Source organism: Natrix helvetica (genome assembly GCF_964273705.1).
Source record: "Natrix helvetica genome assembly, chromosome: 5".
Taxonomy (NCBI): Eukaryota; Metazoa; Chordata; class Lepidosauria; order Squamata; family Natricidae; genus Natrix; species Natrix helvetica.
Genome location: NC_138551.1, coordinates 4,338,088 through 4,350,136, shown reverse-complemented (window position 1 = coordinate 4,350,136; position 12,049 = coordinate 4,338,088). Strand labels below are relative to the sequence as shown.

At 47.9% G+C, this 12,049-nt stretch overlaps 1 protein-coding gene across 1 annotated transcript in view; it reads left to right on the top strand.

Annotated features, from left to right (window-relative positions):
- The window catches only part of PDE6D (phosphodiesterase 6D), a 34,010-nt gene that overhangs the window by 17,340 nt on the left and 4,621 nt on the right, over positions 1-12,049 (top strand). The window contains exons 2-3 of the mRNA XM_081956144.1: positions 7,584-7,672; positions 11,850-11,975. Coding sequence (XP_081812270.1) covers positions 7,584-7,672; positions 11,850-11,975 — 215 coding nt within the window. The remainder of the gene's footprint in view (positions 1-7,583; positions 7,673-11,849; positions 11,976-12,049) is intronic.

Here is a 12,049-nt window from a genome sequence, read left to right as displayed (position 1 = left end):
TGATGGCCCGGGCCGGTCCTTTGAAATTTCCAAGTGGGCCAGATTTACCGTATTTTTCGGAGTATAAGATGCACCAAGGTTTGTAGAGGCAAATTTAAAAAAAAAAGTTTTTGCACTTTGCAAACCTCCCAAAAACAGCCTGTTTTTCACAAAAAAGAGCCCATCTTTTTTCAAGAAAAGGGCACGCATAGCCTTTAGGAGGCTTATAGAGTGCTCCTGGGGATGGGGGACAAGCAAAAAACAGTCCGCTTTGTCAAAAAAAAGGACATGGATAGCCTTTAGGAGGCTTGTAGAGTATTTCTGGGGAGGGGCAAAACCGAGCAAAAAATGCCCCATTTTTCTCTCATTTCTGCCCTCCCCAGCCCCCAGGAGCACTCTGAAAGCCTCCTGAAGGCTATGCATGGCTATTTTTGCTAAAGGGACAGGGTTTCAGGAGGCCAAAAATACTGTATTCAGTGTATAAAACGCACCCAGAGTTTCAGCCTCTTTTTTGAAGGAAAAAGATGCGTCTTATACTCCAGAAAATACGGCAAGCACCCCGCAAGCCAGATCCGGCCCGCGGGCCTTGAGTTTGACACCGCTGCCCTATATACCATTTCGGACGAGTGGTTTTCTGGCTTCCCCGTTGACTTGGCTTGTCGGAAGTTCGTAGAAGGACACACACACACACACACACACACACACACACCATAAGTACGAGTCAGACACCAAGCATCTGAATGTTGATCTTGTGACCCCGGGGATGTTGCAGCGGTCATCAATGTGAAAACTGGACCTACGTCGGGGTTTTTTCCCCCATGCCGTCGTAAGTTTGAACGGTCAGTAAGTGAACCGTTGTAAGTCAAGGACTCCCTGTATGTTTTTGCAAGATTCTGGTTTAGCAAGGGAAGCTGCCCGGCTCTCGGTAGCTAAGAAACAGAACAATTCATAGCCTGAAAGAAGCAACTCTGATCTCCCACGGCACCAATTTGGTGTTTTTCCCCCGTTGTGGAAGCACAGATCCTATGGGGGCCAAGCAGACACATATGTCGTGCCGTTGCCATGATATTAGCATGCTCCTAGCAGGCTGCCAGGGCTTCTGGGGCTGAGGAAGCGTTTCTAAATATCCAACTGTTCCAGGAGATTTTTTTTTACAGGCGGTCCTCGACTTACGACCACAACGGAGCCCAGAATTTCTGTGGTTAAACAAAGACAGTTGTTAACTAAGTTTTGCCCCGTTTTATGACCTTTCTCGCCCCAGTTGCGATGCGAATTGTCAAAGCTGTTAAGTTAGTAACACCGTCTTTAAGTGATTCTGGCTTCCCCCTTCCCTCAGAAGGTCGCAAGAGGGGATCACATGATCACAAAGGGGGCACAACCCACTTAACAAATTTCTCACTTAGCGACAGAAATATTGGGCACAATGATGGTCGTAAGTCGAGGACAACCTGTAGCTACACTACTGGCGCCCAACAAGACCACCACAAAAGTCACTTGAACACACGATCACAGGTAGTCCTCGATTTATGACCACAATGGAGACCCAACATTTTTGTTGTAAAGTGAGTGTACTGCAGTTGGTAAGTTAGTCAAGACGGCCGTTAAGTGAATCTGGCTTCCCCGTTGACTTGGCTTTTTGGAAGGTCGCAAGAGGGGATCACATGACCTGGGGATGGACGCTGCAGCAGCCGTCATAAATGCGAGCCAGTTGCCAAGCGGCTGAATTTTGATCACGTGACTGTGGGAATGCCGCAAATGCCCCAAGTCCCTTTTCCCAGTGCCATCGTAACTTTAAACTGTCGCTAAATGAATGGTCGTAAGTCCAGGACTGCCGGTATTGAACCCCCCCCCCCTTCTCTCAGCATAATCTACCACACAGGGTTGTTGTAGTAGTGGTGGAGAAGCAGAAGAGGAAGGAATATGAGGTACATTCATCCCCTTTGGTTTATTTATTTTTTAAATAACCAAAGCAGGATAGATGAAATAAAACAGGGGTGTCCAAACTTGGCAACTTTAAGACTTGTGGACTTCAACTCCCAGAATTCCCCAGCCAGCTCTGGGAGTTGAAGACCACAACTCTTAAAGTTGCCAAGTTTGGACACCCCTGAAATAAAACAAAACCAAATACAAATAAATCCTCCTCATCGCCAAAGGATCCATTCCTACTCAATCAGCCGTGCCATGCAATTGTGGGAAGCTTTTTTTTTCATTTTTTAAAAGAACTTTTTATATACCTATTTCCCCGAAGCAATATTTTAAAAAATTCTTTAAAAAGCGGGGGGTGGGGAGGGGGGAAAGTCTCCCACGATTGCACGGCCCAGTTGAACCTTTCCTCCCCCCCCCTTTCTTAAAGCATTTTTTTTACTACCAGTTCGGATGAATAGGTTGTAAAAAAAATGCTTGTCTTAGGCACGGAAGCCAACTGGGTGACTTTGGGCCAACCGCCAGGAGAGGGGGAGTTCTAGTCTTTTCCTAGGCATGAAAGCCAACTGGGAGATGATGGCCAACCACCAGGAGACAGAGAGTTCTAGTTCCGCCTTAGACACAAAAGTCAACTGGGTGACTTTGGGCCAACCACCAGGAGAGGGGGAATTCTAGTCTTTTCTTAGGGATGAAAGCCAACTGGGTGATGATGGCCAACCACCAGGAGACAGAGAGTTCTAGTCTTTTCTTACACATGAAAGCCAACTGGGTGACTTTGGGCCAACCGCCAGGAGAGGGGGAGTTCTAGTCTTTTCTTAGGCATGAAAGCCAACTGGGTGACTTTGGGCCAACCACCAGGAGAGGGGGAGTTCTAGTCTTTTCTTAGGCATGAAAGCCAACCGGGTGATTATGGCAAACCACCAGGAGACGGGGGAGTTGCAGTTGTGGTGAGAACAAGAGGAGGAAAGATGAACTTTCCGATGTCAGTACTGGGTCTCCGGGAGAACTGAGCATGGGGAGGCCCAACGCATCATTTGCCATCAACTTTTTATATCTACAACAGGAGGCGAAGAGAAATCCCGATTTCCACCTCCCCCCCCTTCTTTTGGCAGCTCTGCCAGGACGTTTGTGTTATTTTTCTGAGTTGGGCTGGGTGAGAAGGACCCTGTTGGCTCCCCAGGTCCCTGGGTGAAGAGGCTGCCTGGAAAACAGCAGGGTCTTAAGGGAGGGAGGCAGGAAACGCTCAGCCCAAAGGTCCCTTGGAGGTGGTGATTATTTCGTCTTTCGGAAATAATCCTCTCCCTTCCCTTATTCCGGGGAAAGCTGCCATTGGAAATGGGCAGGAATCATTACAGAGGGTTCCTTGCAACCCCGTTTTCTTATTGGGGGGGGGGGGATCCAGCGATTCCTATCCTGTAACCCAGGGGGTCTCCAAACTTGGCAACTTTAAGCCTTGTGGACTTCAACTCCCAGAGTTCCTCAGCCAGCAAAGCTGGCTGAGGAACTCTGGGAGTTGAAGTCCACAAGGCTTAAAGTTGCCAAGTTTGGAGACCCCTGCCAACAGGAGGGGGGAAAAAAACCTAAAACAAAATCAAATAGGAAAAAGAAAACAAATTTTTTTTAAAAAGAAAGAATCACATTTCTTTAACTTCATTCTTGAGTTTGGGCCCCACCATCCTTAGCATTAGGGATGGGGTGGCTCAGTGGCTAAGGCGCTGAGCTTGTCGATCAGAAAGGTCGGCGGTTCGAATCCCTAGTGCGCATAACGGAGGGAGCTCCTGTGACTTGTCCCAGCTTCTGCCAACCTAGCAGTTCGAAAGCACGCAAAAAATGCAAAATAGGGACCCCCTTTGGTGGGAAGGGAACAGCGTTCCGTGCACTTTTGGCATTGAGTCGTGCCGGCCACATGACCACGGAGACGTCTTCGGACAGCGCTGTCTCTTCAGCTTTGAAACGGAGATGAGCACCGCCCCCTAGAGTCAGGAACGACTAGCACAGATGTGCGAGGGAAATCTTTACCTTTACTTTATCCTTAGCGTTTAATGTACAGGCAGTCATTCATTTAGTGACCATTTGAAGTTTATAAGGGCACTGGAAAAAAATTGACTTCTGACCGCTTTTCACACTAAGGACGATTGCAGCATCACGTGAAGAAAATTCAGACACCTGGCAACTGGCTCGTATTTACGACGGTTGCAGCGTCCCAGGGTCCCTTTTTGCGATCCTCTGACAAGCAAAGTCCACGGGGAAGCCAGATTCACTTAACAACAGTGTTACTAACATAACAATCACAGTGACTCGCAAGAACGGTCGTTAATGAGGCAAAGCTCACTTAACAACTGCCTCGCTTAGCAACAGCCATGTTGGACTCAAATTGTGGCTGCCAGTCGAAGACAAACTGCACTGTAGCCCAGTGGTTCTCAACCTTACAAAGGATGGACCAGCCCCCAGAATTCCCCAGCCAGCTGCCTGAGGAATTCTGGGAGTTGAAGTCCACCCTTCTTTAAAGGGCCTAAGCTAGAGCCTTTCCCCTTCGGTTGTCTTTAAATTTGGAAAAGCTGGTCTAAAATTTTAGGAATCCCTGGACCACCTTGGATCCCGATGCCCGCCGCCGACGTTTGTGTGCAACTCACCTCTGAAAAGGAAAGTGGACGATGCCAACTAACTCACCGCTTCGAGTTCTTTATAAAAATGATAAAAGGCGAGGCACAAATAAATAAAATAGAAATAAAAGGTGTGTTCTTCCCCTCCCCTCCCAGGCTTTATAAGGACTGAGGCAGTGGTGAAATCTCTCTTTTTTTTACTACCGGTTCTGTGGGTGTGGCTCGGCGGGCGTGGCTTGTTTGAGGGTCATTTGACTGGGTGGGCGTGGCTATGTAGTCATTTAACTGCGGGGTCAAAAGACAGAAACTCACTTTAACAATGTACTGCTGGGGAAGGGTTGGACTAGATGACCTCCAAGTCCCTTCCAGCCCTGGAGTCTCCTCTGAAGCTGCGTCTAGTGCCAGGTTTATAGCCCTCCCTTCCTCTCCTTTTTCCCTCCCTCCCTTCTTCCCTTTCTTTCTTCCCTTTCAGCATTTTTTTACTACCAGTTCGGGCAAACCAGCCCGAACCGGTAACATTTCACCCCTGGACTGAGGGGTCCTTCGTGTTCTCTAAGCTTGCTTGCTTTGTTGCAGACGTTTCATGATCCAACCTAGGTAACATCATCAGTGCTGGTAAGGAGTGGTGTTTGCTGTCAGTTTAGATCAGAGGTCCCCAAACTTAGCAACTTTAAGACTTGTGGACTTCAATTCCCAGTATTCTCCAGCCAGCTATGCTATGTTACCTAGTTAGGTAATGAAACATGGGGGGGGGGGGGACAAGCTCAGAGAGCACCCAGGACCCCCCATTTCAACCCTGTGCTCCAAATATTCCCCTTCATAAGGAATGTTGTGCCCTCTGCGTACATCTGTCCTCCCTCCAGATGAAAATCTTTGGAAGCCTTTATGTAAGGATCCCATATTCCCTCCTTTTGTTCCCAGCAGAGGATAGAAGGAAATAAGCAATTAAAGCAGAATTAATGCGTTTGGAATCCGTCCTGAAACTGAATTGCTTGCAGCCACCTTAACCACTCAAATGCCTCTTCACTTCTGCCTAGCCAATGGCAGACCCTCTAAACACGTTCGACTTCCATATGTTTATGGGAGCTTCCTTCTAGCGCATCTGGAAGGCATTAGCTCGGAGAAGGCTTCCCCAAAATGTTTCCTTTCGCAGCTTGAAGCGCAGCTCGGTGCAGGCAGTCCTCGACTTACGACCACAGTGGAGCCCAAAATTTTCATTGCTAAGTGGAGGGTTTTTTTTTCAAGAGGCAATTTGGACTTTCTGGTTTTCCTTTGAAGATGTTTCGCTTCTCATCCAAGAAGCTTCTTCAGCTCTGACTGGATAGTGGGGAATGGAATCCTATCCAAGCAGAAGAAGCTTCTTGGATGAGAAGCGAAACGTCTTCGAAGGAAAAAAAACCAGATAGTCCAGCTGCCTCTTGAAGAAAAAGCACCTTTGGGACAACCCTGACCTGGAAGACTGAGAATCTCCATCGACACAAAGCAGAGGCTGTTGTTAAGTGAGTTTTGCCCTATTTTACGACTCTGCTTGCCATGGTTGTTAAGTGAATCACTGCAGTTTGTTAAGGCAGTAACACGGTTGTTAAGTGAAGCCGGCTTCCCCGTTGACTTGTCAGGAGGTCGCAAAAGGGGATCGAATGACCCTGGGACACTACAACCTTCATAAATACCAAGTATCTCCATTTTGAACACGTGACCTTGGAATGCTGCAATGGTCGTAAGTGTGAAAACCGGCCATAAGTCACTTTTTTCAGTGCCGTTGTAATTTTGAACAGTCACTAAATGAACCGTTGTAAGTCAAAGACTACCTGTAATTTATAATAATACTAGCTGATAACCCGGGGTTGTCCAGGTATTTATTTACAGGGGGGAAATGTCCGGACCGAACGTAATTTCTAATGTTGGATTTTCCCCTTACCAGAGGGAGCCCCCCTTGTGGAGTACTGTGAAGCTGTTACCATGGCAACTCCACTGCACTGTACAGTAGAAGCCATTTTACGACAGTGCAGTAGAAGCCAGTTTAAGGCACAACAGGCTGTATCTTAACAGAACACACATCCCAGGGAGCGCTAGGGGTGTCTTACCCCCACAGTATTTGTTTCCAGAGAGTAAGTCATCTGTGTACCAAGTTTGGTTGAAATTGCGCAAGGCGTTCCAGAGTTATGCTGGAACACACAAACACACAGTCATCCATTTATATATAGATAAAATAATTGTTCCCCCTGTCAGGAAATTTCTCCTTAATTCTAGGTTGGATCTCTCTCTAAAAGCTTCCATCCGTTGTTTCTTGTCTTGCTTTCAGGTGCTTTGGAGAATAAGTTGACACCCCACCCCTCCCTTGCTCTGTGGCAGCCCCTCAAGTACTGGAAGTACCTTCACCCATTTTAAATAGAATAGAATAGAATATGGAGTGGGACGGAACAGAATAGAGAATAGAATAGAATAGAACAGAATAGAATAGAATAAGGAAGAGAGTAGAATGGAACGGAACGGAACGGAATAGAATAAGGAATGGAATGGAATAGAAATAGAAGGGAATAGAATAGAGAGTAGAATAGAATAGAACAGAACAGAATATGGAACAGAACAGAACAGAATAGAAAATAGAATAGAATGAGGAATAGAGTAGAATAGAATAGAACAGAACAGAATAGAATAATGAATGGAATAGAATAGAATAGAATACTTTATTGTCACTCTGAATGTACAGTAATTGGCCTACATTAAAATGAAATTACATTGCATACAAGTGCTGAGAGCATTCGGGGGGGGGGGGGAGGAAGGGGATTGAATGCAGAATTTTGCCCATTTCCAGATTTATCCTTTGGACCTCCAAGAAGCTGTTTCTGCTCGCACTGGAGAGCTGGGCTGCCTTCGTTTAATATTGCAGGCAGGTTTTTATAGGTTTTCCCCGCAGTTCCGTAGCTTCCCCAACCCATCGCCCGATGGAAGCCATCTTGCCTCATGTCTCTCGGACATCGTCCACCTTTCCAAGTGCTGGCAGAATTTGACACTGAGGCTACCGCTCGGGAACGCGTTTCCTTTTCATGTTTTCCTCCTTAATTCTTGCGCAAACAGAAATTGGATGAATCTCCGAGATGCAGAAACCGGGAAAATCCTCTGGCAAGGAACAGAAGATCTCTCCGTCCCCGGAGTGGAGCATGAAGGTAACATGGGGCCGCGTGGAGTTTCTGGGGCAGGGTATCTCAGCCTCAAGGAATATGGGCTTCAACTCCCAGGGTGTCGGGGTTCCAAATCGCAACTGGGGCGGGAGCTGCGTTTAACCCATCTAGGGAGCGAAATAACCTAGTTATTAGCTGTCAGTTTAGTAGCCTCACATTGCAACGAAGGAGGACATACAGGTAGTCAGCTTACAACCACAATTGGGCCCAAAATTTCTCTTGCTGTGTGAAACATCTGTTAAGTGAGTTTCCCCCCCATTTTACAAACTTTCTTGCCCCAGTTGTTAAGCGAATCACTACAGTTGTTAAATGAGTAACCCGGTGGTTAAGGGAAACTGGCTTCCCCATTTGACTTTGCTTGTCAGGAGGTCCCAAAAGGGGACCGTGTGATGCCTGCCACCGTCATAAATATGAGTCAGTCGCCAAGCATCTGAATTTTGAACACCTGACCCTGAAGATGCTGCGATTGTAAGGTTGTAAGTGTGAAAAACGGTCACGAGTCACCTTTTTCAGTGATGTAACTTTGAATGCTCACTAAATGAACTCTTACAAGCTGAGTAAATAGAATTTCCCAGCTACTAAGATTGTTGGCCGAGCAGGCACAAAAACAGCCAGGGAAGTGGACTCCTTGTCAGCCAGCAGGAGTGTTGATGGGAAGAGAGCAAGGAAGGAAAAAAGAGGGGAAGGAAGAAGACAGAATGAAGAGGGAAGGAAAAAGAAGAGAAGGAAGGAAGGAAGATAATAACGAGAGTGAAGAGTTGGATATGATTGAATGATGATCAGTTAATCTGGCTGTTGGCTTCCCCCCCCCCCCCCCAAAAAAAATATATCTGCCGTTAGGATCCAGATCTCAAAGTCTTTATTATACAGATCATTTTCTCCTGGGGGGGGGGGGGAATCATTTTACTATCCTGCTGAATAATTTACAAGAACCACAGCCTGATTAAAAGGCTGAAAGCATTAAAGCGGAGGCAGCTTGTTTATCCATGAAGATAACTCAACAAGACCGTCCAGGTGTCCATTGAGAGGGAGGGATGCATCGAAAGACATAATCCCTTTTTAGTTGAGATCCTTTACGAACTTTTGAATGAAAAACGGCCTTTCCTACCGTTGCTTCCTTCCTTTTCCCGTCAAGGGTGAGACTTCCACTCAGGGTGTCACCCTTAAATGTGCCACTTAAAAGGCCTGGCTACGTATTTCTAATTAACATCCCCAACTGCCCACTGGATAAAGATAAAACTGTATGTTTTCCTGTTCACTCATGTCCGTCTCTAGGTGATGGCCTCATCTTTCCATTTCCTGGCCAAGAGAGCCAGCATTGTTCACTCATTTCCGTGGTTGTGTGGCTAGCATGACTGTACGGCGAACATTGTTACTGAAGTGGTACCTATTTATCTGCTTGCATTTGCATGCTTTCAAACTGCCAGGTGGGCAGGAGCTGCAGCAAGGAACCGGAGCTCACTGTTCTGACCGAGGCTTCCCGAAAGCATGACGGAAACTCCTGGTCCCGACAAAAAACCCTTTTATTAATTGACTGTGAATTCTGCTCATTCTCATCCAGCAAAGTCTTTCCAAGGAGGATTTACAGTCACAGACCTCATCTGGCTTGGAGAGCTGCCAGGCCGATCTCTGCAAACTTGCCAAGGAGTCTCGGAGAGTCCCGAACCAATGAAGCGAACTCATGGTCTCCTGCAAACTCCACTCCCCTTTTGCTCCTCTTTTATTTCCTCTGGGAAGGGCCATTCATTATCCACTGTGGCTTCACTCCCAAATCAACCCCTGTTCTTTAGCTGTTCCCTTTGTCTGGCAGCTCTCTGCATGCACACACTGGGAACAGGCTCCAGCTGTTCTTCTGCCTCACTGATGTCTGACTCTGAAGGCAGCTGAGAACTGTCAGACAGCTCTGGCCCCATCTCTGCCTCCGACACAGAGCCCTCATCAGAGCCTTCCCCAGACTCCAGGACTGGCCCAGGTTCCTCCCCAACCTCCTCACTCTTTAAATCTGCTGGCCACTGGCAGGCCACAACACTGGCTCCATCTCACAGCGCTCGGGTCTCTAACCTGTCAGTTTTTTAGCTGAAAAGCTCGGCATGATAGTTGGGCTTAATATATTTTGCCACACCGAAGAAATATTTTAAGCCTCATTGTCCAGCCGGCGGTTAGGTATCTATCATGATAGCCATTAAAGCAGTGTTTCTCAACCTTGTCAACTTGAAGATGTCTGGACTTCAACTCCCAGAATTCCCCAGCCAGCATTCGCTGGCTGGGGAATTCTGGGAGTTGAAGTCCAGACATCTTCAAGTTGACAAGGTTGAGAAACACTGCATTAAAGGCATCAAGTCCTCGAGGTTACAACTGCAACTGCCATGTTGACTCCTTTTGACCCACTCGGCAGGCAGCCTTGCATTATGCCGGCCCAATTGGGGAAGGGTCCCTTCCTGCTGCTTCCCACAGCTGACAAGGCCCTTGTTGGGAATGACTTTGCGTTTGGCGCCTCTCTTCTAACGAATGAAAGACTTCATGAAAAGTCTCCAAGCCATGTCTTATTTATTTATTTATTTCTTAGATTTTTAGACCGCCCCCCTCTCCCAACAAGGGACTCGGGGCGGTGTACAGTCAATGCAAATAAAATACAGTCATAACAATGAAATACATTTAAAATACATTTGGAGGGGGAGATAGACTGTACAAGAAATAAATTATTCTAAAACCCTAAAAACATCCCAATTAAAACCCCAAACCCAATTAAAATAAATCCCCGGGAGGTGAAACTAAGAAAGTGCCAGGCCAGCTGATTGAAATAGGTGAGTCTTTAACTTTTGACGGAAGGAACGGAGGTCGGTGGTAGTTCGAATGTCAGGGGGGAGGTCATTCCAGAGGGTTGGGCCCATCACAGAGAAGGACCTACTCCTAGGTGTCGCCCGTTGGCATTGCCTAGCGGACGGCACCAGGAGGAGCCCCTCCCTGTGTGAGCGGATGGGTCGCAGGGACGTGTGTGGTAGGATGCGATCCTGCAGATAACTAGGTCCTATGCCATGGAGCGCTTTAAAGATGGTGATCAATACCTTGAAACGCACCCGAAAGGCCACAGGTAGCCAGTGCAGCTCGCGCAGGAGAGGTGTTACGTGGGAGTAACGTGTACTCCCCATAATAACCCGCGCGGCTGCGTTCTGAACTAGCTGCAGTCTCCGGATGCGTCCCAAGGGAAGCCCCATGTAGAGGGCATTGCAGTAGTCCAGGCGAGACGTCACCAGCGCATGAGTGACCGTGCGCAGGGCACTCCGGTCCAGTAGGGGGCGCAATTGGCGCACCAGGCGAACCTGGTGGAACGCCCCCCTTGCCACGGCTGCCACATGGTCCTCCATTGACAGCCGGGCATCAAGGAGGACGCCCAAATTGCGCGCCCGCTCCACAGGGGACAGTTGTTCGCCCCCTATGGCCAGCGATGGAGTCAGCTGGCTGAACCGAGGTGCCGGTACCCACAGCCACTCGGTCTTGGAGGGGTTGAGTTTGAGTCTGTTGTCCCCCATCCAGACCCCGACGGCTTCCAGACACCGGGACATCACTTCGACAGCCTCGTTGGGGTGGTTTGGGGTTGAAATGTACAGCTGAGTATCATCAGCATACAGGTGGTACTCAACCCCAAAACCATGGATGATCTCACCCAGCGGCTTCACATATGCGTTGAACAGGAGAGGCGAGAGGACCGACCCCTGTGGCACCCCACAAGTGAGTGGCCTCAGGGACGACCTCTGCCCCCCTGTCAACACACATTGCTTCCGGTCGGAGAGGTGTCGTTCTTCCCCACGCACAAACAAACCCTTTTGGAAAAGTTGCAGGGAACGGTTGCCGTGCCTCTCTACCGTAATTATTTTAGCATTTTTAATCTGGACCCAACAGGGGATCATACTACATGCTGTGGGTTTTCCTATTTGCATAAGAGAACGGGCGAGCCATTGCATCATACGGCAGGCCTGCTCGGCGCAACTGCCTGAATTTTTTTTTACAATTTTTTCGGAAGCGCCGCCTGGCTTATGCTGACATTCTTATGCCTTTGGCCACAGCAGGCCTTGTCTTATTATTTGGAATATTAATTTTTACCAACAACCAACTATCTTCTTTCTCTCTCTCTCTCTCTCTCTCTCTCTCTCTTTTTTTCCAGCTCGAGTTCCTAAGAAGATTCTGAAATGCAAAGCTGTGTCTCGGGAGCTGAATTTTTCCTCCACGGAGCAGATGGAAAAATTCCGCCTGGAACAGAAAGTTTATTTCAAGGGACAATGTCTAGAAGGTGCAGTTGTATTCTCCTACCTAGGGGGATCTGGGCTTGGTTTTCACCAGGGAGAAGGAAAGAGAGAGAGAAAG